The sequence below is a fragment of the Myotis myotis genome, unplaced genomic scaffold, assembly GCF_014108235.1.
Source record: "Myotis myotis isolate mMyoMyo1 unplaced genomic scaffold, mMyoMyo1.p scaffold_m19_p_48, whole genome shotgun sequence".
In the NCBI taxonomy this organism is placed as follows: domain Eukaryota; kingdom Metazoa; phylum Chordata; class Mammalia; order Chiroptera; family Vespertilionidae; genus Myotis; species Myotis myotis.
This window is the reverse complement of record NW_023416355.1, coordinates 849,829-873,925: the sequence shown is the minus strand read 5'-3', so window position 1 is coordinate 873,925 and position 24,097 is coordinate 849,829. Positions and strand designations below refer to the sequence as shown.

At 66.3% G+C, this 24,097-nt stretch overlaps 1 protein-coding gene and 1 long non-coding RNA gene across 4 annotated transcripts; one reads left to right on the top strand and one right to left on the bottom strand.

Moving 5' to 3' along the window:
- Window positions 1–3,301: 3,301 nt before the first annotated feature.
- Window positions 3,302–12,717, bottom strand: CUNH1orf159 (chromosome unknown C1orf159 homolog). 3 transcript variants are annotated; one of them, XM_036307606.1, is made up of 9 exons: window positions 12,586–12,717; window positions 8,745–8,984; window positions 8,521–8,596; window positions 6,249–6,335; window positions 5,926–5,991; window positions 4,961–5,095; window positions 4,732–4,757; window positions 4,621–4,651; window positions 3,302–4,251 (listed from the first exon to the last, which is right to left on the bottom strand). In XM_036307606.1, the coding sequence occupies exons 2-9, from the start codon at window positions 8,814–8,816 to the stop codon at window positions 4,154–4,156; spliced, it is 591 nt and encodes a 196-aa protein (XP_036163499.1). In that variant the 5' UTR covers window positions 8,817–8,984; window positions 12,586–12,717; the 3' UTR covers window positions 3,302–4,153. The 3 variants fall into 3 exon arrangements, with proteins under 3 accessions (XP_036163499.1, XP_036163500.1, XP_036163498.1); XM_036307607.1 differs by lacking the exon at window positions 12,586–12,717 and adding an exon at window positions 12,214–12,504; XM_036307605.1 differs by lacking the exon at window positions 12,586–12,717 and adding an exon at window positions 9,465–9,770.
- Window positions 12,698–15,243, top strand: LOC118655606. The gene is made up of 2 exons (XR_004967308.1): window positions 12,698–13,788; window positions 14,449–15,243. It is a non-coding gene; the product is annotated as an uncharacterized LOC118655606 (long non-coding RNA).
- The last annotated feature ends 8,854 nt before the right edge of the window (window positions 15,244–24,097 follow it).

The window sequence follows — 24,097 nt, the reverse complement described above, 5'->3', positions numbered from 1 at the left end:
CATGGGAGGCTCGGAGTGGCGTCCATCCTGGCGGATGGCCTGCCTCACACCCGCTCAGCAGGTGGCCTGGGACCCCCGACTGCTCAGCTCCAAGCACTAGAGAGCTGAGACCACAGGGGTCAGAGGTCAGCATGAGGACCACCAGCCCGAGGAGGTGGGTGCACAGAGCAGGCTGCCTGGGCAGGGACCCCAGGAGGGGCAGCCACGGGGCAGGGGAGTTGGGTGCCGAGGCTCCCGTAAGGAGGCTGAGGGTGGGTGACTGGAGTCGGGGGGGTGGGGGGGGGACGGGCAGCACCTGTCCCTGGAGAAGGGAGACCTGGCCTCTGAGAGCGACCAGGGCGCCTGAGGGGGGAGTCCCAGTGAGATGCCTGGCGAGGGGGGGGGCTCTGAGAGGGGGTGGGGGCCAGAGAGGGGGTGGGGGCCAGAGAGGGGGTGGGAATTCTGCAAGAGGTGGGGGCTCCCTGTAGGGAGCCGCCCAGGTTCCCATGGGGACTGATTCCAGGAAGTGCCTGGCCCTTCTGCTCCGAGAACCTGAGGCTCCTGGGAACATCCCAGCTCTGAGGTCATCGGGCTCCTGAGGACAGTCAGTGGCCAGAGGCGAGGGGCGAGGACGGCGAGGAATGTGCTGTGGGCGGGGCCAGACCTGGGCGCTGTGGCTGCAGGTGTGTCAGCCCGAGGCCCGCGTGTGTCCTGAGTGGGGATGGGGTGGCTGAGTGACAGCGCGTTCCTGCGTGTGCAGCTGCGTGGGCATCGGTGAGGGGAGCGCGGCTGCCGGTGTGTGAGGCCTCATGACCCCGTCCTGTCGTCCTGTCGTCCTGTCGGGGCCTGGGCTGCGGGGCCTGACCCCTCAGGACGCCTGGAAACGCTGGCCCACGCGTCCTCGCCGGGCGAGCAGATGCAGGACGGTGCTTCCTGCCCCTCCCCCGGACCCCCTGACCCGCCCCAGCTCCCTGGTGCTGCCCAGCATGGGGACCCGCATGGGGACCGGCCAGCAGCTCACCTGGGGCCGGGCCCAGGGCCAGCGACTTGCTGAAGCTCTGCCCCCAGGGACACGGACAGGGAGGCTGGGGACACCGGGGCTGCCTTCTTCCGGGACCAGGTGGGAGGCCTGGCCTCCTGATTTGGGCAGAAACTGCCCCCAGGCCAGTGCCCGGAGGGGTGGCTGGGCTGTGCACCAGGTCCAGCCTCCACCCCAGCCCTGGCGCTGGGCCCCTAAGGTGGCTCTGCAGGCAGGCCAGGCAGACTGCGCGGCCGGTCCCCCCTGCACCCGGCCGGTCCCCCCTGCGCCCGGCCGGTCCCTCCTGAGCCCGGCAGGTGCCCCCTGCGCCCGGCACGCCCCCCTGCGCCCGGCAGGTCCCTGGGGGCCAGCCCGGCGCCCCTCCCCTGTCTTGCTGTGGCGGCTCTTTCTGGGGCCCACGCCCAGGCCCCTGGCTGGGCCCTCTGCCTTCACACCTCCTCCTCAGGCCCCACAGGGTCATGCCCTGAGCCCCGCCTCCCAGCCCTGCTGTAGGTTGGTGCTCCTGCTGACCTCTGACCTCTGTTGGCTCTCAGGGAGTCTCCTAGTTCTGAGTGGATGAAGGAACGAATGAGCTGCAGCTGTGACTCCGGGGCGCACCCCCAACCATCTCACCTCCTGGGGCGTCGGGGGGGACACAGCCCCTCAGACTCCCATTATGTGGACATGGTGCCCCCGGCCTGCTTTGGCCTGAGCTGTGACCCAGAAATCGCCCTCACTGTGGCCTACGCGAGGGCCAGAGAGGGGCTCGGGATGGAGGGAGGCTGGGGAGGGGCTGTGCAGGCCCCACCTCCCCTCTGGTGCCCAACCCCCGCTGTCTGGCCTGGGGGCCCAGGGTCATGGGCTGGCACGGCACGTCCAGCAATCCCACCCCTGCTATCTGGGGGCCAGGGGTGCCCAGCAGCAGAGGCCGGTGTGGCTAATGTCCAAGGGGCCAGGGCACCCCCACCCCCACCCCCGCCTCACAGGTCAGGGGAAAGGCGTCCTAGTGCTGGGGCTGGGGCTGGAGACAAATTCCGAGTTGGCAGACCCGCGACGTGGGCTGGGGAGGGTGCGGAGGGGCTGAGGTGGCCCTGGGTTGTGGGCGGGAAGAGATGGAGGTGGGGGCACTCAGGGATGAGCCGGCTGGGAGGGCCTCCCTCTGCCTGGCCTGGCCTCCAGGGCCTGACTGGCCAGACCTGCTGTCCTTGTTGAACAAGGTGGTTTCGTTTTGCCCCGTTACCAGCCTGGCCTGGTGCCAACATGGGAGCAGAGGGCGAGCTCTGTCCTGATCTGTGCCCCCACCCCACCCCAGGCGGGCAGGCAGGCTCCTCCTCCTCCCTATGCTCCCCGAGCTGCTGGGAACCCTGTCCTGGTCTCCCCAACCGTCTCTCAGCCCAGCCCCTGTGAAGTGGAGAAGCCTCGGGGCTGCTGTGGGGCAAAGGGGGGTGACCCCACCTCCACGCGGCACTCCAGGACCTGGCTATGCCCACCTTCCCTTCCCCACAAGGACTTCTGCTGGGCCCCACCCGCCACTGGTTCAGTCTGGCCAGGCTCCCTCCCTCCCGGCAGCGGGCAGAGCGCAGCTCAGGGACCAGGGATGGGAGGGGGGTGGGGGGGACCCTCCCTGCCAGGGCCTGGCCCTGAGAGGCTGTTGGCCACGGGCAGGGCAGGCAGTTCCTGGGCACCATCCCCAGAATGAAGGACAGAGCCTGGAGAGCCCCCCTGCGGCCCCTGGTTGTGCACACCCCTCGCCCTCCCGAACCGGCCGACATCCCCCGCACCCCCCCCCCCCAGAGCCATAAACCTCAGGCGGGGTGTCCCAGGCACAGGTGAGCAGGTGTCTGCCATCCGGGTGACAGTGGACATGGGCCGGGCAGGACTGTCGGGCCAGCTCTGGGGTGAAGCCCTGGCCCTCTGTGGGTAGCCACCTGCTGCAAACTGACAGTGTCCCCTGCTCTGGCCCCTCCAGCTGGCACTGCCCACTGGTCACACCTCCGGGCCCCTGGTCGCCCCTGGTTCCACGTTGCCCACCAGCAGCTCCTGGCACAGAAAGGCCCTCTGAGCAGCAGCCCCGACGGGTGGGCACTGGGCGTCCTGCCGGCCTGAGGCAGCTGGGAGCAGGCCCCTCGCCCAGAACGCCCGATGGGGGGCTGTGCAGGAACTCGCCCGCCGGCCGGGGTGCAGGCTTTGGAGCAGGGGCCCTGGTCCTTGTGGAGGGCTCTCCCCCACCCCCCCTCTCGGCCCCTCCGTCCCTGCAAGGGGCAGCAGCTAGACGGGCCTCCGCCTGCTCAGGACAGAGGCCTGTGATGAGGACGGGGCGTTTATTGGTCCAGGTGCTAAGTGGTTCCCTGCTCTCGGCTGCCGGACGGGCATCGCCACGCAGAGGGCTTGGGGGGCTGACCATGAGGCCTCCTCCGGCCCCTGACGTGGGACGGACACTGAAGGGGGAACTGTGGCTGCGGCCGGCGCCACACTCCCTTCTCCGCAGGTCACAAGGCCAGACGCCCAGGCAGCGTCCAGGTGCAGGGGCCTTGGAGGACACATCCCTGGGGCCGGCCCTGAGCCCAGCGCTGGGGCCCGTGTGTCCTGGGGGGTGGAGCCCGAAGGCGTGGGCCCTGGTGTGGGGAGCAGACGTTCCCACAAAATGAGTTTCTGCTTAAAAAGAGACCAAAGTCGGCAGGAAACCAGGAAACACCTGCGGCTCCTGGCACCCAGGGGTCGTGGGCTGGGGGTCGGCCCAGGACAGCCTGCAGGTGCCGCGGCCTCAGGGCCGGTCCAAGGCCCTGTCCCCGAAGGTGCCTTCGAAGGTGCTGACCACTGGGCTCCGAGGGCAGAGCGTCCGGCCGGCACAGCAGCAGGGAGCAGCCTGGCGATCTCTCCGTCTCTCCTGAGGCCCAGGCCCTCCCAGCCGGCTCCCGACCAGTCTCGGGCGCCTGCTGTGGTCCGTGAGGCTGAGCGGCCACGGGCAGGACGCAGCAGCGCAGGAAGCTGGCTGGAGGCCAATCGCGCCTGCCGCTGGGGCTGAGAGCCGAGTCCAGGCGAGTCCAGGCCTGTCGAGGCCTCAGGGGCACAGCCTGCCCGGGGCGGCCCCTCCAGGCGGGCAGTCGGTCGGGCGGTCGGGCGGTCGGTCGGGCGGGTGCAGTGAAGGCGAGCCTGTCAGACGTTGCTGACCCGGGCTTCCACCAAGGAGGCGGCAGTGGGGCCCGCGTCCCTGTCCGAGGGCCGCTCCCGCCTGACGTAGCGCGGCTTCCGCACTGAAACGTGGAGACAGGTGGGGTCAGGTGGGGCCTGGGGCGGGCAGGGTATGAGCAGACCCACTGGCACCCCTGGAGCCGGCAGAGGCAGGACACGCCCGACCCAGCAGTGACAGCCCCAGGCCTCAGGGGCAGAGCAGGGACCTGGTGAAGGGCCAGCCCAGGGAGGCGGGGTGACCCCAGACCCCATGCGGGGTTCCTCCTCCCCCCCCCCCCCCAGAGTCCGTGTCTCAGAAATGAAGGGGAAAGGGCACGGGAGCCCTGGCTGATTAGGGGGACCTGGGCGTCCCGAGCGGCCAGGGGTGGAGGCCACTGAGCCAGTCCCTGGCCTCCCTGCTGTGGCCCTGGAGGCAGTGAGAGCCGACGTACCTGAGGACTGCGGCGGGGGGATCATCGCGGCCTTGAAAGGAGAGGACAGTGAGACTGGGGGTGCCGCACGGGACAGACACGGGGACAGACACGGGCACAGACGTGACTTACGGCTTCGCTGGGCTGCAGGGCGGGGGCTGTGGGAAGAGCACAGGTGTCACCTGGGGGTCCCTCAGCCTGGGGGGCTGCGGACCCTGGAGAGGTTCCCCCACACCTGCCAGCAGTGCCCTCACCTGGGCTCAGGCCACATTTCCCACCTGCACTCAGGGGGGTGGCCCCAGGCGAGCCCCACCTTCCCACCTTCAGCAGCCAACGCGCCATCCCGGGGGCGAGGACCCACCTCTGTTCCTCCCGTAGCAGAGCCGGGGCAGTTTACTGCTGCGCTTGAGGTAGAAGAACCCGGCCACGGCGAGGATGAGGCCCGAGCTCACGAGGAAGGTCCCCAGGAAGAGGGAGGCTGCCACTCGAGGGCCCCCTGCAGGCAAGGACCCCTCAGCCCTTCCTTCCACGCCTGGGCCAGAGGGGGCACCACAGGCAGGGGGAGGGGCACGGGCTGGGGGAGGGGCACAGGCAGGGGGAGGGGCACGGGCAGGGCCATGACCCCCCCAGTGGCAGTGACTCTGACCCTGAGGCAGGAACGAGGAGGCAGGGCCACAGAGGAGCTGGGAGGAGGGTGGGATCCCAGCTAAGGCGGCACCTGCCGCCCCTTGGACAACCTTCGCGCCTGCTGCCGGCCCAGCCTGGGGACAGGCGGGCACCTAAGTGGGCTGCCCGGGGCTGCCAGCCTCGAGGCCAGGGCAGCACACGCCACTTCTGGTCCTGAGATGCTCAGGGCAGCCTCGCCCTCCGTCCAGGGGCTACGCCCTCCTGTCCCGGCCCTGCCTGACTGCAGTGGCCCAGCAGGCATCAGGGAAGGGGGTCCTGTGCCCGCCCCGGGGCCCCGGAGCTGAGGCGCCCTTGTCTGGGTGCCGTGTCTGCACCCTCCGAGCCCCCCGTCCTAGCAGAGCCAGGGGACAGCGCGGGACCTGGGTGGCCTCCGGCCGCTGAGAACACACATCCCGGTCACATGGACAAGGGGCCTGGCGGGCTGGGAGGGAGGCAGAGGGTGGACGCGTGGCTCGAAGGGCTCCCCCTGCCGGGACCACTCTCCATGCACACAGCCCAGGGCTGGGGTGGTCTGGCCCTGACGTGGACGTGGACATGGCCAGCACCATGGTCGGATCGGCACTGGGACTGGGTCTGACGATGCCCCTCCCCCCACCCTGCGGGGGGGCCCTGCTCGGGCCTGGGCACCAGCGCACTCACCGGGACTCGGCCGCCCAGGCGTCCCTGTGCTCCTGTTTTCGGGGGACTGTGTGCCCTGGCCAGCCACTGTGGGGGCACACCTGTCAGTGCGGGCCCCGCGGGGGGACCGAGAAGGACCCCCTGGAGCCAGACACAGTCCACAGGGGTCGCGGGTGTGACCAGGGAGGCAGACAGCTCTCAGCCACAGCTGTCGGACGGGAGGGACGAGGAGAGGGGCCGGGCGAGGGGGCCCCACTGCCCTGGGACAGGCAAGGCCTGGAGCTGAGGCCTCGGGGAGAGTGGGCAGGGGGCGTCGGGGGAGGGGACGGGGACCGGCGACCTACGGCCTCTGCACTCGGAGCTGCTGTGGGTCCCGTTCCTGCACCGCACGCAGCTGGCACTCCCGTCCGCGTTCCAGCGCCTGAAGCAGCCTGTGCGACAGAGGCAGTGAGGACGGCCTGGCCAGGCGAAACCGTGGCAGCTCGCGCCTGCTGGTGTCTGCCAGCTCATTACCCGTCTGGACGTCAAGGCGGCACCCGAGGCTGGAGCGCCATGTCCCAGAGCCGTGTCACCAAAGCAGGTGGTGCTGTGGCCTCATGCTGGACGGGCCTCCGCCAGCACAGCCCTGACCGCCAGGCCCAGGCCACCCCTCCAGGCCTGGACGGCTGCCCTCCTCTCGGCCAGTGTGGCCTCCGCTGCCCCTGCCCCTCCACTGGGTCCCACATACTCCAACCCCCCCACACCCGCCAGCCGCCACCAGCAGCCAGCTCTGCCCGGCCAGTGGCCGATGGACAGCCCGTCCTGCCAGCTGCACCCTTCAGGGCAGGGACTGGGTCCTTCACTGTGATTATTTCTTAACATCCTCAGCACTTAGCATGGAGGCTGAGCAAACACATGCCGACCGGCCCCGAGTGCAGTGTTGGCCACGGCCGAGCTGGAGACAGCCACAGGCTAGGCCCCTCTCAATGACCTTCCAGACGTTTCACCCACGGAGGGGTCAGCGAGGGAGGCCTTGCTGCTGTGGCTCCCAGGGAGGGCAGGGCCCCAACGGGCACATGGGCGCAGCCGTGACCAGCGCCAGCCCCCACGCGCCATGCTGGGCCGGCTTCTGTGACCATGGTGAGCTCCGTGCCTTCCCCTGGCGTTTTGGGGGGAGGGCCGTGGAGAGGCCGCGGTATTCGCTCCAGGGTCGGCTGCAGGAGGTCCGGGAGTGACCTGGTGCCACCACGACGCCCCCAAGCAGCCCGCTGTGCGGTGGGTGCAGGGCAGCCCCAAGGGAGCCAGGACTGCGACCACACGCTGAAGGAGTGAGGCCGACTCAGGCGCCAACAGGCCCTCTGAACACACCTGGCCCTGCCTCGCGGGGGGAGAGGGTGGCCGGTCCCAGCAGGGCCTGAGGACAGAGGGTTCACCCAGATCTACAGACACCGCGGCGCAGTCGATGGCGAGTCCTCAGCTTTCAAAGTCCAACCTGAGACTCTGTGAAAAGGTCCCACCACACAGCCTAGAAGACGCTGCCGTGGCATCGCAGCCTCGCTGAACGCACGTGAGCAGCCAGCCAGCGGCGAGCGAGCCGCGACCTCTGGCAGCAGGGGTGACGCAGACGCCATCTTCGGGAGAACTAACCAGTGTGGCTGCGGGTTCCGCCTGCTCACGGCGGAGGTGCAAGTGCCTGGAACTAGACGCCATCGCGATCTGCTCGTCCACCCGTACCTGCCTACAGCTTCCACGCGGCGTTTCCAGTTCTCTCCCACCCTGACGAGGGGTCACTAAGAACGAGAACTGCCCTGGCCGGAGCCCTGGGAACGGAGCCGGACGCCCTTAAGTCCTGGACGGTCACGCGTGGACAGCCTTCCCGCCTGCTGCCGGGCGAGCCGCTCAGAAAGGCCACAGCCCCCAGCGCCGTCAGACATTCAGGCAGCGGCCAGGAAACCCATCGACGCGGCTCTGTCCTCCCTCCGTCCAAGGGGCTTGGACCTCAGTCTCTGGACGTTCTCGGCTGCCTGCTCTCTGGACACGAACCTGGGCTTGCATTGCTCCATCGGCCTCCTTGTTCTGTCTCCACAGCAGTGCTTCCTACTCCCCCCGCCCCCCTGCAGAGGCCTCACTGGGGGAGCCACCGCCACACTGCCCCCCACACGGAGACCCCGGGCGCTGACCGAGGCGGCTCCTGTCTGCTCGAGCCTACAGCGACCGACTCGGCGTTAGTATGTGAGCCCCTGAAGGTACAATGTCAAATGAGGGACGGAGGAAGCCAGACTGTGTCGCCTCAAACATGCCTCTTTGACATAAAAATTATTTTCAGCTCAAGACACTTAAAGACACAGCAGGTGCCCTCCACTTCCTCTCGGGGCTCCGTGCCGAGCCCATGGCCTCCCTCCCTCAGCCGCTCTCTGGGCAGCCAGGCCTCCCTGGGCGCAGAGCCGGCCTCTCGCCTCCCACACCTCCCGCTGCTCAGCACCTGTCTCCCATGGGCCCTGCCCACCAGCCAGGAGGAGGCGGCCAGGCCAGGAGGGAGGCTGGCGTGGGGCCACCCCTCCGATCTCCCCGAGGTCTGAGCGCCCCCTGCCCTCCCGGCCATGGTGAGAGCCGCACGGGCTCAGGCCGGATGCTCACCTGGGCCACACAGGCTCGCGCCGGGGCAGGTGGTGTTGGCGTCCACCACGTCCACACAGCACCTGGACTGCTGGCCCTGGAAGGGAACGGCCAGTCAGTTGTCAGTTCCCAGACCCCGTAGCCAAGGGCGCGTTCGGGGCCTCGAGGGGGAAGGGCCAGAGCCCCGGGGGCCGCAGGCGCCAACCTTACTTCCTGGCACCCAGGCCACAGGGCAGGGCACCTACCGCGCTGTCCGAGGACTTGCTGGCAACTTCCGCCAGGAGGCCGGCCAGGAGGACGGCGCGCGGGAGCGCCATGTCCCAGCGCGCAGGGTCTGCAGCAGAGAGGGCGCGGGCTGCCGGGCGGGCGCGGGGGACCTGGCCTGGCCCCACAGAACGCGAGCTGCAGGCATCCAGCTCCTCGCAGCCTCGCGCTCTGCGGTCAGGGTGCTGAGCTGCCCGGAGTCTCACGGCCAGGTCTGGGGCCTGCAAATCAAGGTGCCGGGTGAGGCCCACGGCGGTCACGGCGCAGCCAAACCAGGCCGGGGCCTCGGCCTCCGGAGCTCCGGGTCCCAGGAGGCTGGGCTCGGACGGCCCCCCTGCCCCTGCCACAGCCTCCCGCAGGGAGGAGGGCTGGGCAGAAAGGGGTGCGGAGCCGTCCTTGCACATGAGTTCGGGCCGGGCTTGGCCGCCCATCACCTCGCTGGGTCCTGGTAAAACCCGAATCCGTCTTGAGCCTCTCCACCCGACCGGACCTGCTGGGTGGGAGGGTGCCTCTGGGGAGCGTGTCACAGGGACCTTGGTCTCAGCCACTTTCTTCACAGCAGAGGGAAGGACATCACAGGGTGACACAGGTCGGACCCAGGCCCGGGCCCCCCCAGAAAGCCTTCTAGGGGGTGGAACACAGAGCAAGACGGACAGGACCGAGCCACACACACCAAGCAAAGCTCCCAGCTCGACACCGACCTCAGTGTCCGCGGACTCAGGGCCGAGCGGTCGCATCCCTCCTGCAGCCAGGCCCACAGCCGGCCTGAGCCAGACAAGCTTTGGCCACTTCCCGCCGACTTCCGGGAGGGCCACCAGCCATCGGCCGGCACAGCAGGCGTCTTCTCGTGGGAAAGTCCCGCTAGGGACACCGTGCACTTGGCAGAGAAGCAGACGGTGCTCCGGGCGCCGAGTGCAAACACGTGCAAGTAGCCTGCTCTCACCCTCGTGTCCGCACAGGGAGACGGGGGCGTGTCTCGGGAAACGGGGGCGTGTCACAGGGAGACGGGGGCGTGTCTCGGGAAACGGGGGCGTGTCACGGGGAGACGGGGGCGTGTCACGGGGAGACGGGGGCGTGTCTCGGGAAACGGGGGCGTGTCGCGGGGAGACGGGGGCGTGTCGCGGGGAAACGGGGGCGTGTCGCGGGAAACGGGGGCGTGTCGCGAGGAAACGGGGGCGTGTCGCGGGGAACGGGGGCGTGTCACGGGGAGACGGGGGCGTGTCGCGGGGAGACGGGGGCGTGTCACGGGGAAACGGGGGCGTATCGCGGGGAACGGGGGCGTGTCACGGGGAGACGGGGGCGTGTCGCGGGGAAATGGGGGCGTGTCGCGGGAAAACGGGGGCGTGTCGCGGGAAACGGGGGGGGGGTCGCGGGGAAACGGGGGCGTGTGGCGGGGAAACGGGGGCGTGTGCAGAAAGCGGATAGAGAACGTGCACACCCTCAGTCACACGGGCCACGCGGAGAAGCGCCCCGCACCCCATCCCACCAGAGGCCGGGCGGCACCATCAGCTCGGCCCCAGGAGGAGTGAGCGGCGACGCAGGAACCTGAGCGGACGGAGGCAGCGCCATCGGCTCCGTTAAAAAGAGGTTTCTCACGGGAACCAAGGCGCGGCTGCAGAAACCGTCCCCGTCCCCGGCAGGTGGGCGCCCGGGACAGGGACTCGCCGCTGCGGCTCCCGCTCCGCCACAGCAGCCACACCGCCGGCTGCTCCGTCCGGCAGGAGGCCGTGCCCCTCTGACTCCCAGGCGGTCCCCGCCGCGCTCAGGCCTCTCCGGTGGGTGAGCCAGGGCAGGGTCTCCCCTCCCAGGCACTGATCCCGCCTGCACCCCCCCCCCCCAGGCTCCCTCACCACCTCCCGCAGGCCCCGCCTACCCCCCCCCCCCCAGGGCTCGCCTTAGGGACTTGGGGCGCAAACATTCAGCCCGCCCAGGAGCCCCCGGGACCGCAGGGTGTTTCCTGGCACCATGGCGCACAGTGCCACAGCCGGACGCATGGGTCAGAACTGGTCGGACCTGCCTGTGCCGGCCACTGTGGGGGAACCACACCTCAAAACCACTGAATAAATGCAAGTCATTTTCTATTTTGGACCCAAGAAGCCACATAGCTGGTAAAAGGACATCTACAAGGTCAAGAGAAACTCGGTGAGAATTTAAATGGAACTACTTGTTCTTCCCAATTCTTATTTCCTTAGGGAAACCGGTCTCAATTCAGAACCGCCGTCAGGTCACCGCCACGAGGAAGGGGAACCGACTGGGACGGTTTTGGTCAGTTGGTCAGGGGCTGGGTCCCGGCCCGACGACCCTGTGCACAGGCTCCCCGACAGGAAGGCTTTCCTGGGCGTCCGCCGGGGGCAGGGGGGCCCCACCTACACGCCGCGCCTTCCGGACGCTGCGGCTGGAGGGGGCGTGGGGACGCGCGGCCCAGCACCTGTTTCTCCCATGCTGGGCACCCACGAAGGCCCGCGGGACGTCACCGTCCGTGTGGGCTCGGCTGGTCGGCTAAGCTGCAAAGGGAGCCAGTGTGAAAAGCCACTCGCAAAGCAGCCCTAACACCTGCTTCTCCTCCTAAAACCCCGACTTGCAGAGAGAACACAGTGCTGGCTGGACGTGAGGGGGAAGGTGCGGCCCGGCCCGGGAGCTCAGCTGGTTAGCGTCATCCCATACACCACGGTTGCGGGTTCGATTCCAGGTCAGGGAACATACAAGAGGCCACCCATGAACGCCTAAGTGCAGCAAATGGATGTTTCTCTTTCCGTTCCTCTCTCTCTCTAAAGCCAATCAATAGTGTTTTGAATGTATTTGTTATTGATTTCAGAGAGGAAGAGAGAGATCGATCCCCAGTAGGGGTGGTGCAGGAGGCACCAGGTGCCCCGATTGAAAATCGAACCCGGACCCTCAGTCCGGCCGATGCTCTATCCGCTGGGCCAAACCGGCCAGGGCAGCACACGGTTTTTTCAAGTTTTGGCCTGTGACTGCGGAGCTCGCGCTGCGCAGCGCTCTGGTGTCCACCCCCAGGGACCTGCGTGCTGACCACCATCAAAGGCACCTGTGCGCGGAGACCACGTGTCCTCAGATGACCCTGAGCGAGGGGCTGTGGGCCGGCCACTGGGGACCACCTGCCGGGGCAGCCCTTCGCTCTGCTTTCGGGAGGGACTCGTGGGGGAGGGGGCGGAGGTGGGGTGCGCCCGCCAGCAAAGGGCTTCGGTGCAATCCCGGCTCTGGCTCCTCCCACGGCTTCTGAGCACAGCGAGGCCCGCGGGACCCGCTGGACCCGCGGCGACACCCCAAGGACAGGCCAAGGCTGCCGTCCCGGCGGCGGCGACCCTGAGAACCACGCGGAACAAAAGCGAATTCGATGGGACGAGGCGGCTACAGGTTCGGTCACAAACGGCTTCGGGCAGAAACTGCATTTGCCAGACGCTGTTGCCTGAAATGCTGCAAAAACCGTACCCGAACCACCTGGTCTCCATCACGTCGGAGCTAAAGCATCTACTCCGTCCTCAGGCGACGACGCTCGGCTGCGACGGCGAAACCTACGTTTCGGCCAAGCCCGGGCGGTCGGGCGATGAACGCGGAAACCCCGGGGAAGAGGCCGCAGGTCCCGACGATCCGGCGCAGCAGGCGCCGTGGGAGGCCCGGGGGGCTCGGGACGGGGCCCCAAGTCTGGTTACGGGGGCTCCCTCGGGCCCTTTGTCCGGTCCCCGGCCCCCGCCCGCCCCGAGACTGCCCCGACCCCGGGGCTGCGCCTCCAGGCCGCCCAGGCTTCCGCCCCGCACCTGCCCAACGGGCCCGCCGCCCGCCCACCCCCAGCCTTTCACTCACCCCGGCGCCCCTTGGGTTCCTCTTTCGTACCCCCCGCCCTCCAGGTGGTCGCGCCGAGCACCTTGGGACTTGTAGTCTCACCGCTGCCACAGCCCGGGTGCCAGGGCGCGAGACTACCAGCCCCGAACTACACTTCCCAGCGGTCTTCGCAAGAGCCCACTCTCGCCAGGTGGGTTCCGCTACAGGATTCTCGCGAGGCCGTGTGAGGCGCGCGCGGAGCGACCTGGGAAGTGTAGTCTAGGGCGCCTTGGTCCTAGCCTCCGGGCCCTGTACTGGGCTAGGGAGGGAGGAGGTGGAGGGGAGAACTACACTGCCCAGGATTCCTCGCGCGCGGACGGTCTTTGACGTTGCTAGGAGACCGGAAAGCCCGGCGGCGGCAGGACAGCAGCGGGCCGCGAAGTGCTGACAGCAGATCTGACCCGGTTTCGGGCGCGGATAGAAGGCTCCCGCCTGCGGCCAAAGCGACGCTGGCGCCGGCCGCCCCTCGTCTCCACTAGAGAAAGTAACAGCACAGGGCCATGTGGCCGATGTGCGGAGGCCGTTGTCTGAGTGGATGGGAGAGCGCGCGGACTAACCCATTTCGCTGCTGAGCGCCTTGGTGACGCTCACTGTCTCCGAGTGGCGCCTGCAAAAACCGAGGCTTCCGAGCCCAGACCCTTCGGACGCTTGGCTGCGAGCCCCGCGCGGGTCCCGGCCAAGCTGGGCAGGGACGTTCACTCCGCGTGGGGCTCCTGATGTGAAGCCCAAGACGGAATTGGGGGTGATGTGGAGCCTCTGTGGGGTCAAATGAAACAGGATATCGCGGTGCCTGGTCAAACCTCCCTTGGGCATGCAGAGCGCCCCGGGGGAAGGGGGGTGCCAAGGAGCTTCTGGGAGAAAAGACAGTGAGATTGACCACTGCCCTTCTCGTGTCCAGCCTGGTTATACCTTCCCTGGGGGGGGGGGTGGCCCCCAGAGCAAGCAGGCAGGCAGGGGCACTGGGTGTGCCCGGGGGGTGTCATCCTAAGAGATGCGCTGCTCTCTGGGTCCCGGGCGGAGCCAGTTTTCCTCAAGGGCCACTTGGAGAGCAGTGTCTGGGCCGGCGACTGAACAGAGACCTGTGGCTTGGCCTGCACCAGGGAGGGGCCACCACCGTGCATGACTGTTACACAGGCTCTGCAGGTCTCGCCGCACATCCACGTCCACGGGACTATGAGCAGACAGGTGACTGGGTTCCTCTGAGCTAGTGAAGCTGGTTGGACTGGCTCCTCTTCCCGCCCAAGCTCCACCCCATGGACTCCCGGGAGGGAGGGGGCTGGGAGTGCGCCCCAATCAGTCCCAAGACCATGGGTCAGGGTGACAGGACTGGCCCCCTGGGCTGGCTTTGTCCCAACAGGGCACCAAAGTGGGTGAATTTCCACATGTGTGGTCTCAGGCTCGGCCTCTGAGCCACCGTGGACAAAAGCGACAGCCTCTCGGTGAGTCACATGTGTGCTCATGAAAGGGCTGCCCCTCAGGCCTGTGGCAGGCCTCGTGTTGTCTCCAGATCCGGCTTAGAATGACACCACGTTTCCACCAGCATCCCTGAGGTCCTGCAGGTGTGCTAGACCATGGGGGCCACAGGACAGCTGGCACCTGCCCACACCCCCTGCCCCAGGCTCCTTGGCTCTGGGATGCCCATCGGCCGAGTCCTGGGGGTTCTCCTCCCCTCTCGATGCCGTCTCAGGACATCGTCCCCAGCTGGAATGTCCAGTTTTCAGCAGCCACAGAGCACCCGTCTTTCAGCACGAGGTGTTCCCCAAGCACAGGGATGGAGTCCGGAGGGAGAGTGGGTGTGGCTGCTCAGGGGGCGTTCAGCGTCTGCTGGGTTTCTCTCCTTGGCAGCGGGAGGTTCGGTTCCAGGATGCCCCTCAGGCCTCTGGCCTCAGAATGACACCACGCTTCCGTCCACCAGAAACGGGCGTGCGCGACCAGGATGAGCTGGTCTCTGACGGCAGCAGGTTTTCAGAATGATGTGACCGACGGCAGTGATACACACGCCTGAGAACTAAGTCACGGCTGGGAAGGTGAAGCTCACGTGAGCAGGAGGAACCTGGGCCCCGACCTGGGACACCTGAGCACTCGGATCCCGTCTGCGTCCCGGCTCTCGCTCTGCTGTCTGCTAAGGCGCCTCCTGTGCCTGCCAGGCGTCGCAGAACGACTTTCCGGGTCCAGGAGCCGAGCCGTGTCCACCTGCTGGGCTGCTTCTGAAGACCCGGGGACGCAGTGGTCCCGGCCTCCTGTGATTTGTTTCTGAGGCTGTGCTTCCCCCCGGAACCTCCCCAGCGTCATCTGTCCATTCACCACAAAGCGGTCACTCAGGGCTTCTCAGCAAGGTCGAGCCCAGGCTCCCTGAAACGCCACCAGAGAAGCCTGGGGGCGGGAGGCTGCTGAGTGCAGGTGGACTGAGTCTGCGGAGGCCGGGCCGGCCCGGTTGTGGTGGTCAGGGAGGAGCAGGCTTGGTTAGGCCTGGACGCGGTCCCGGCGGTAGTTCAGGGTTGGTGGACACAGGAAGGCAAAGGTTCCGAGGCGTCTTTGTGGGATCTGTTGAAAGCCTGGTGTTTAAGTTTGGTTTTTTGTGTTTTATTTTTTTCCATAAAGCTCCTGAAATGAACAATAAAGTTCTTTTATCTTTCTGTGCAGGAGTTTCTTTCTTTTTTGTTTTTTTTGTTAATCGTCACCCAAGGATATCTTTCCCATTGATTTTAGAGAGAGTGGAAGGGAGGGAGGGGAGAGAGAGAGGGAGAAACATTGATGTGAGAGAGGCACATAGATTGGTTGCCTCCTCCCCCTCCCAACAGGGCTGGGGATCAAACTTGCAACCCAGTAGGTGCCTTTGGGAATCCAACCCGGGACCTGGGACTCCTCAGGGCAAGGACAGGTGCTCTAACCACTGATCCACCAGCCAGCGCTGCGCAGGGGGTTCTTGAAGCCCCGCCCATACCTCTGTCCGAGGCCACGGGATCCTCACCTTCCTGCGCTGAGCAGGGTCCCTCCCCTCCTACAGGGCTGAGAGGGCTTTTGTTTGTTTTTGCTTTTAATCAGGAACAGATGTTGACTCTCAAATACTTTTTACAAACATCCATCGAGGGCCCTGGCTGGTGTGGCTCAGTGGAAAGAGCCTCAGCCTGAGGACTAAAGCCCCGGGTCGGGTTCGGGTCCAGGGCACAGGCCTGGGCTGCGGGCTCGATCCCCAGGAGGGGGCGTGCAGGAGGCAGCCGATCCGTGATTCTCTCTCATCAATGATGTTTCTATCTCTCATTCCCTCTCCCTTCCTCTCTGAAATCAATAAAAAGATTTTTAAGTCTAGTGCGGTGATCCTCTGGTTTCTCTTTCTTAGTTCGTGCTTGTGTTGAATTACACTGATTTTCTGCTGTTAGCCAACCTCCCGTTCCCGGGGACCCCACCTGGCCGTGATACGGAATCCTGCTCCCGTGGTGCTGCAGTTTGCCAACACGGTCCAAGCTGAGGATGAACTAGCTCAGAACTTCCTGTCTGTGAGGGGCTCGCCGCAGGGCGGGCTGCGGTCCCCACGGAGCCGGGCTTTTCCGCGGGAAGAGTCTTAACTGCATGCTCAGTTTCTTCTCTTTTAGGAAAAAAACCCCTGTTTTATTGTTTTATTTATTTATCTTTAAATACATTTTATTGGTCTCAGCGAGGGTCTTTGGTTTCTGTGCTCGGCCCGTTCCTGTATCATGGCTGTTGGAGCAAAGGGGTTGCAGCCCCTGGGCGACCCGCAGCTTCAGAAAGCGGGGAAGCCACAGCGGCTCAGGGCAGAGCCGGGACCAGCTGCACCCACGGGGCCAGGATGGGCCCCAGGAGCCTGAGCCTCGGAAAACAGCCCCCCCAACCGCCCCCTGGGGCTCCGTTGCATCACCCGAGGAAGGCGGTGGGGGGGGGGGGCGGGCGGGGGGCGTGCCTGGGCCAGGGCTCCAGGCTCCCTGCGCCTCCATGGCCTGTGCTCTTCCCGGCCGCTCGTCTGCCCCTAGTTACTAGGAAGGTGCTCGCTGTCCACGCGGCTCCCGCCCGTGGGACGTGGCGTGAGCAGGCTCAGGACCCTGGCTCCCCTGTGGGCGCAGAGAGCTGGGCTCTGTAACCCAACCCGGAGCCCCCCACCCCCACCCGCCACCTGCAGGGACTCGGCCCAGGGAGGAGCAGGTGAAGGTCGCTAGTGCTTCCCACTGGCAGATGCTGGGGGAGGCTCAATTATCAGCGAGTTCATTGCCGGATTCACGGCCCTAATTGCTGTGTTTACCCCACTCCCCTCCCGTTCTCCCCACCAGGCCGGTTTCCAGGGCAGCACGGCCAGCTCAGGCCTCAGGAGGGCACGCAGGTAGGCTGGAGACGCCGCTGGCTGCCCCCGGCTGGTACCCCGTCCTTGCCTCTAGAGTGGGGGGGATGGGATTGGGGTACTCACCCGGGGCGCCAGCAGGACCCCGGTGCACAGCAGTATGCCCGGGTCTGCGGGGTGGGGCTGGGGGCACCCGAGCCCCGAGAAGCCGGGGGTCACCTGGAGAACTGGGAGGAGAGGCCTCTAGGCAGCCGCAGGGCTGGTGGGACAGGGCCTGGGGGTGCCTGCCAGGCCAGGCTCCTGGGCCCCAAGTGCACATGGGCCCGGCCAGAACCTCCCAGAACCCACCTCTCCGGGAAGCCAGTCTCCTGCCTGTGGTCCCCGGACAGCACTGCCTCGTGCTGGGCGGAGTGGCCAGGTCACGGCTGTGTCTGGGGCTCGGCCAGTGTCTGGCTGGGGCCCGGTGACCTCGACCCTCAGTCTGCAGGGCTGGTGTCAGGGACAGAGCGCGGACATGGGACCCCACCATCCCCACAGTCCTGGGAGGATTGGGGCCCCATGCTCCCCAAGTTCCCCAGGGGGCTGGGTCCCCACGCTCCCCACCCTTCCCACAGAGCTGGGGGTATTGGGACCCCCTCCCCCACAGTTCTGGGGGGGGATGGATCAGCCCCTTGTAATTCTCCAGCCGGCCTGCAGGTGGCGCCCCCGCCCAGCGGGCAGCTGACCTGGACCTTGGGTGCTGCCCCCACCCCCCTCCGCCATTCCGACCTGGGGAGGAAGGTGGGCCTGGACCCTTCCTCGGGGAGGCGCTGAAATGGGGGCCCCTCCCCGTAGAGGAGTGTGGGGTGCTCCTGGGGTTGGCGCAGAGGCAGCCCCTTCCCTGGGAGGAAAAGGGACCCCGCCTTTGACCTGTGCCTCCGCCTTCCGGGCACCTAAAAGCCCAAATCACAGCGCCCTGGGGTCCCCCACACCCTCACCAGCACCTCAGAGGGGACGTCAACCAGGTCATCGCACCTCCCGGCCAGGGAGCAGCTGGGCCTGCTGTTCTGTGTCAGCATCCTCCTGTCTCGGGGACCCTCTGACTCCACGGCGCCCCCAGCCCCAGGACAGTCCCGTCTCTGGTGGACTTCTGGGTCCACGAGGGTGACCAGCTCCTCTGACCCTGGGGACCCCCGCCCCCATGGCCACGGACTCACCACATCCCCTCTGCTCCACTAGGAGGCGCCAGACGCACCAAGTCATTCACTCAAAACCGCAGTCAGGGTTCCCCAAAGACGCAGGACAGATGGGGCGCGGAGATTTATTGTCAGGGCTGCTCCCTGGTAGGGGCCTGGTGGGGTCGGCCAGCAAGCGGGCGACCAGCAGGGCCAGTGGGGTCCCTCCTGTCTGAGTCCAAGGACCATGATGAGCGCCCCAGTTTGAGGGCCACCCCACAGGAGGGACCCGCCAGCTTCAGTGTTAATCTCATCCAAAAACACCCTCCCACAAACGCTGGAATAACGTCTGCCCACGTATCGGGCGCCTGGGCCCAGCCAACGGGCACAAAATCAGCCCAGACTCCTGCTGCGGGGACGCGGGCCGAGGGGGGCCAGGGGGGTCCGGGGGGGCTGGGGGAGTGAGTTCATGACACAGACGTGAGCGGACAGAGTGAGCACAAACAGGGAGCTCTTCCCATGAAAACCCCAATTCCTGTAGCACAGCGGTTCTCAGCCTTCCTCACGCCGCGACCCTTGAATACAGCTCCTCATGCTGTGACCCCCAACCATAACATTGTTTTCGTGGCTACTTCATCACTGTCACGTTGCTGCTGTGATGAGTCGTCATGTCAATATCTGATGTGCAGGATGGTCTTAGGCGACCCCTGTGACGGGTCGTTCGACCGCCAAAGGGGCCGCGACCCACAGGCTGAGAACCGCTGCCACGTGCCGAATGGGGAGAGGCCGCCCTGTGGGAGGCGCTGTGGGCCGTCGGCCTCGGCTCCAGGGCCCTGCCAACCGTTAAGTAAAAACAGAATGTGCAGCCCTGGCCAGTTTGGCTGTGGATGGGGCGTCGGCCTGTGGACTGAAGGGTCCCGCGTTCAATTCCGGTCAAGGGCACGCGCCCGGGTGGCAGGCCCGCTCCCACCTGGCCGAGGTGTGTGGGGAGGCAAGCGATCGCTGTGTCTCTCCCCCTCCCACTCCCTGGAAAATCGATAGGAAATACCCTCCGGTGAGGACGAAATGTGGGCCTTTTCCTCTTTATTCTCTTAACCAACCCCGCGCCTCCGTCTCCGTCAGCACAAACGGACAAACCCATAAACCAGCCAAGCGGCTCCCAAAACCCAAACCAAACAAACGGAGGGCCTTGGCCCCGCGGCCGCCGTAACCCAGGCACCAGGAGGGCCCTCCTCCGGACCCCGTGCGCCCCTCCCCTCTGAAGGCACGCACGTGACAAAAGGGATGGGATGGCGCTTTCTTTTTAAAAATGTTGTTTTTATTGATTTGAGAGAGAAACACGGAGGCGAGAGAGGCCCACACACACCCGCTGGGGATCGAGCCCGCAGCCTGGGCCTGGGCCCTGACCAGGGATTGAGCCCGAGCCTTCAGTGCCCGGGCGTGCCCCCCGACCTGGGCACGGGGGCCGGGGTGGGAAGGCGCTGCCGGGGTTGGCTCTACGAGGGTCACGGCTGATTTGAGGTTGAACGTGTAGGTTGTGACACTGGATGTTTCATCCACCTCCCTGCTCTGGAGTTCAGCTTCGCTGACAGTAAAGACAGACCTTCAGGGGCAGCGTGTGCTCCGGGACGTCACCACCTTCTGACTCCGCGGGAACAGCTGTGGCAGCTGCCGGGCCTCCCGTCCGAGGGCCCCGGAGAGGCGAGGCCTGGCTGTGTCTCCATCGCTGAGCCGGGGCGGACGAGTTAACCTGTTCAATACGCGTGTGCATATGGGGCAAAGCTAGATTTTTTTTCTTGGTTTCTTGACATTTACAGGTGTCTTAGGTGGCGAGTTTTTTCTACTTAGACATTAAAATAGTAAACGGTAAATTTCATATTAAAAAAATAAACAAAAGGGTGACAGCGTGTCTCGCCCTGGGGGACGCAGCTCGGCCACAGGAGCTGGGACCCGCCCGCTGCCCTGAGGCTCGACCCCGGGGTCATTTCTCACGCAGCAGCAGCGGCGGATACCGCGTGGGGAGGGCTGGGCGTCCCTGTGCTGGCCTCCGCCCATGCCAGCGTGCCCGAGGGTCAGCCCGGCACGCAGCGGGACCCCAGGTCCAGCGCCCCCCACGCCCCACGGCTGCCCGGGCCCCTGCAGAGCTGCCAAGGGATCCTCCGACTTTAGGCCCATTTAATACTGAATCCTGGGCACCAAGCCCTGCCCTGGGCAAATATGTATTTAGTCACGAAGGGCTCACCGGGACGAAGGCCACGAAAGGCTCGTCCCAGCCCAGGCGTCGAGGAATGCCCCACGGGGCCGACTGGCCAGGCAGGGGGGAGGCGTGGGGCGAGGAGGGGGCGCTGGAGGACTTCAGGTTTCCTGGGGACTCAGCAAAGACGGCCCACCTGGCAGGAGACGGTGGAGAGGTCCTGTGGGCACTGCCCCCGTGCAGAGGGCGTGGCGAGCCCGAGCCGGGCGCTGGGCCAGAGGCCGGGATGTGTCCTGCGCGGGTCTCTGTGTGCCGATGGTGCGATAGGAGGGGCGGCGACTGCAGGGGAGAGAGCCTGGGCGCCTCCAACCACAGGGCTGTGGTCTGGAAAGACGCCGGGGGCAGCTCAGTGAGGCCCAGACAGGTGGGCGGCCTCGGCCAGGGGGGCAGACCTCCCAGCCCGCCAACGGCCTTGGGCGCCATGTGGGTGCCCTGCCCCAGAGCAGTGCAGGGACGGGGTGGGCACCTATGTCCCCCTGGGGGCCCCGCAGGCCTCTCCTGGTGGCACCAGCCCAGGCCTTGCTCACCTTGGAGGGGCCGTGGGCGCTGAGAAATGTCCCGTGAGGACCCCAGGCTGCGGGCTTGCTGGGAGGGGCCCGGAGGTGGCCCAGGTGGTCAGTGTGTATCCAGGACTCGGGCCCCAGGTGAGGACACCTCCTGCCCTGCCCTTTGGGCATCTCCTGGGCAGTGCCGATCCTGAGAGCCGGGGCCGCCCACCCGGTCAAGACTGAATTCCTCTGCCCTTTGGGGGCTGGGCCTGGGCCAAGGTGCTGGGTGGGCGACATGGAGTCAGGCCCACACTCCTCCGAAGGGCTGGCCCTCCAGGGAGCCGCAAGCCTGGTCCCAGCACCAGGCACCCGCCTGCGAAAGACAGCCCTCCCGTCCTGGTGCAAATGTAAAGCGCACGCCGCCTGCGAGTCAGCAGGAGCCCTCGCAGCCCCTGGAGCTGCTCCCAGGCCCAGGAGGCTCCCACCAGGTGTGGTCGGTGCGAGAAGGAGGCAGGTGTGTGTGTGGGGCAGGGGGACGGACAGCGCCCAGGAGGGACCACGGGAGCCGCAGCTCTGAGCAGGGTCCCCTCACCACCTGGGGCAGCCCCACGGGGCCAGGGCCGGTGGGCAGTGAGCTGCCAGCCTCCCTGGGCCCTCCGTGGCGTCAGTGTAGGCAGGGAACACGGGTGTGGTGCTCACCTGCCCGGTACTGGCTCTCCCACCTCGTCCCTGGAATTCTAACCGGAAACAGGACAGGAGACGAGGCGGTCACCTTACGCCTGCGGACAGACACCGTCCGGAACGCGGCCACAGGGCCAGTCGGCATCGAGCGCGCAGCGCCGGCCGGTCTGAGAAGTAATGACGACGACGGGAACTTACAGCCTCGTCTCCAGTGGAAAGGCCTCCTTGGTTTTTAACCAACATTTGTTTATGTTGCATTTGCTGTAGTGACGGGTCGCGGAGACGGAAATAACGCACCAGCTGTCAGCTGTGGCGACGTGAGAGGAGGGTCAGGGCTGGGGTCGTCCTTCTCACCCACCCGACAGTGGGCGACCCGTGGGTGCCTGTGGTGACCTCTGGTGACCTGTGGGTGACTGTGGTGACCTCTGGGTGACTGTGGTGACCCATGGTGACCAGTGGTCTGCCTCCCACCACCAGCTCATGGCCCGGTGGCCCTTCCGAGAGCTGTGCCTCCCTGGCTGCCCAGGGGGCGGTTCTGAGAGCCGACACTGGACATTCGTGCTGCTTGTTGTGTCTGGAGGCGACAAGGAGGGGGCAGCGTGTTCCCTTCCTGCTCCCACCAGCTGCCCTGCAGCCAGACCGCCAGCCCAGGCCCTTCCTGTCGTCAGACGGGCTGGGACGTCACAGGTTCCCGCCCGCGGGCTCCCTGCAGCCACACTTCATTTCAGAAGGAAAAGCCCCTGTCGGCTCCTGGCTGACCCAACGCTGCACCAGGCGCCCCCCCCGGGGAGAAAGGACGCGGTCAGCTGTGTGTGCAGCTTCCGGGCTAAAGGAGCTCAGGGCCCTGAGTGTGTGGTGGCAAGGCCCTCTCATCTCCAGACCCGCTCTGGGGGGACCTCCTGGCCCCCAGGCCTGGGCCCCGGGACTTCAGCGGGGCTGGCGCCTGGTGAAGGGCACCGCCTGGCTGGTGTGGGCCCTGTGGCTCCCGGGCTCCCTGAACTGTGATGGCCTGGGCCCTGCGTGGGCTTCTCCAGGCACTGCCCTCACGGCCAAGGGCCACTGTGTCCGCAGCAGCCAAGGGCCCAGGGCTGGACCTGGTCCTCAGTCACCTGCCTGGTTGTGTGTATGTGGAAGATGCTCACACACAGGCATGCCCACAGGTGCACACGCTCACACACAGACATGCACACAGGTGCACACGCTCACACACAGGCATGCCCACAGGTGCACACGCTCACACACAGGCATGCCCACAGGTGCACACGCTCACACACAGGCATGTTCACAGGTGCACACGCTCACACAACAGGCATGCCCACAGGTGCACACGCTCACACACAGACATGCCCCACAGGTACACACGCTCACACACAGGCATGCCCACAGGTGCACACGCTCACACACAGACATGCACACAGGTGCACACGCTCACACACAGGCATGCCCACAGGTGCACACGCTCACACACAGGCATGCCCACAGGTGCACACGCTCACACACAGGCATGCCCACAGGTGCACACGCTCACACACAGGCATGCCCACAGGTGCACACGCTCACACACAGACATGCCCACAGGTGCACACGCTCACACACAGGCATGCCCACAGGTGCACACGCTCACACACAGACATGCACACAGGTGCACACGCTCACACACAGGCATGCCCACAGGTGCACACGCTCACACACAGGCATGCCCACAGGTGCACACGCTCACACACAGTCATGCCCACAGGTGCACACGCTCACACACAGGCATGCCCACAGGTGCACACGCTCACACACAGGCATGCCCACAGGTGCACACGCTCACACACAGACATGCACACAGGTGCACACGCTCACACACAGGCATGCCCACAGGTGCACACGCTCACACACAGACATGCACACAGGTGCACACGCTCACACACAGACATGCCCACAGGTGCACACGCTCACACACAGACATGCACAACAGGTGCACACGCTCACACACAGGCATGCCCACAGGTGCACACGCTCACACACCGGCATGCCCACAGGTGCACACGCTCACACCAAAGACATGCACACAGGTGCACACGCTCACACACAGGCATGCCCACAGGTGCACACGCTCACCCCACGGCATTGCCCACAGGTGCACACGCTCACACACAGACATGCAAACAGGTGCACACGCTCACACACAGGCATGCCCACAGGTGCACACGCTCACACACAGGCATGCCCACCGGTGCACCCGCTCACACACAGACATGCACACAGGTGCCACACGCTCACACACAGTCATGCACACAGGTGCACACGCTCACACACAGGCATGCCCACAGGTGCACACGCTCACACACAGGCATGCCCACAGGTGCACACGCTCACACACAGACCTGCACACAGGTTGCACACGCTCACACACAGACATGCACACAGGTGCACACGCTCACACAAGACATGTTCACAGGTGCACACGCTCACCACACAGGCATGCACACAGGTGCACACGCTCACACACAGACATGCCCACAGGTGCACACGCTCACACACAGACATGCACACAGGTGCACACGCTCACACACAGACATGCCCACAGGTGCACACGCTCACACACAGGCATGCCCACAGGTGCACACGCTCACACACA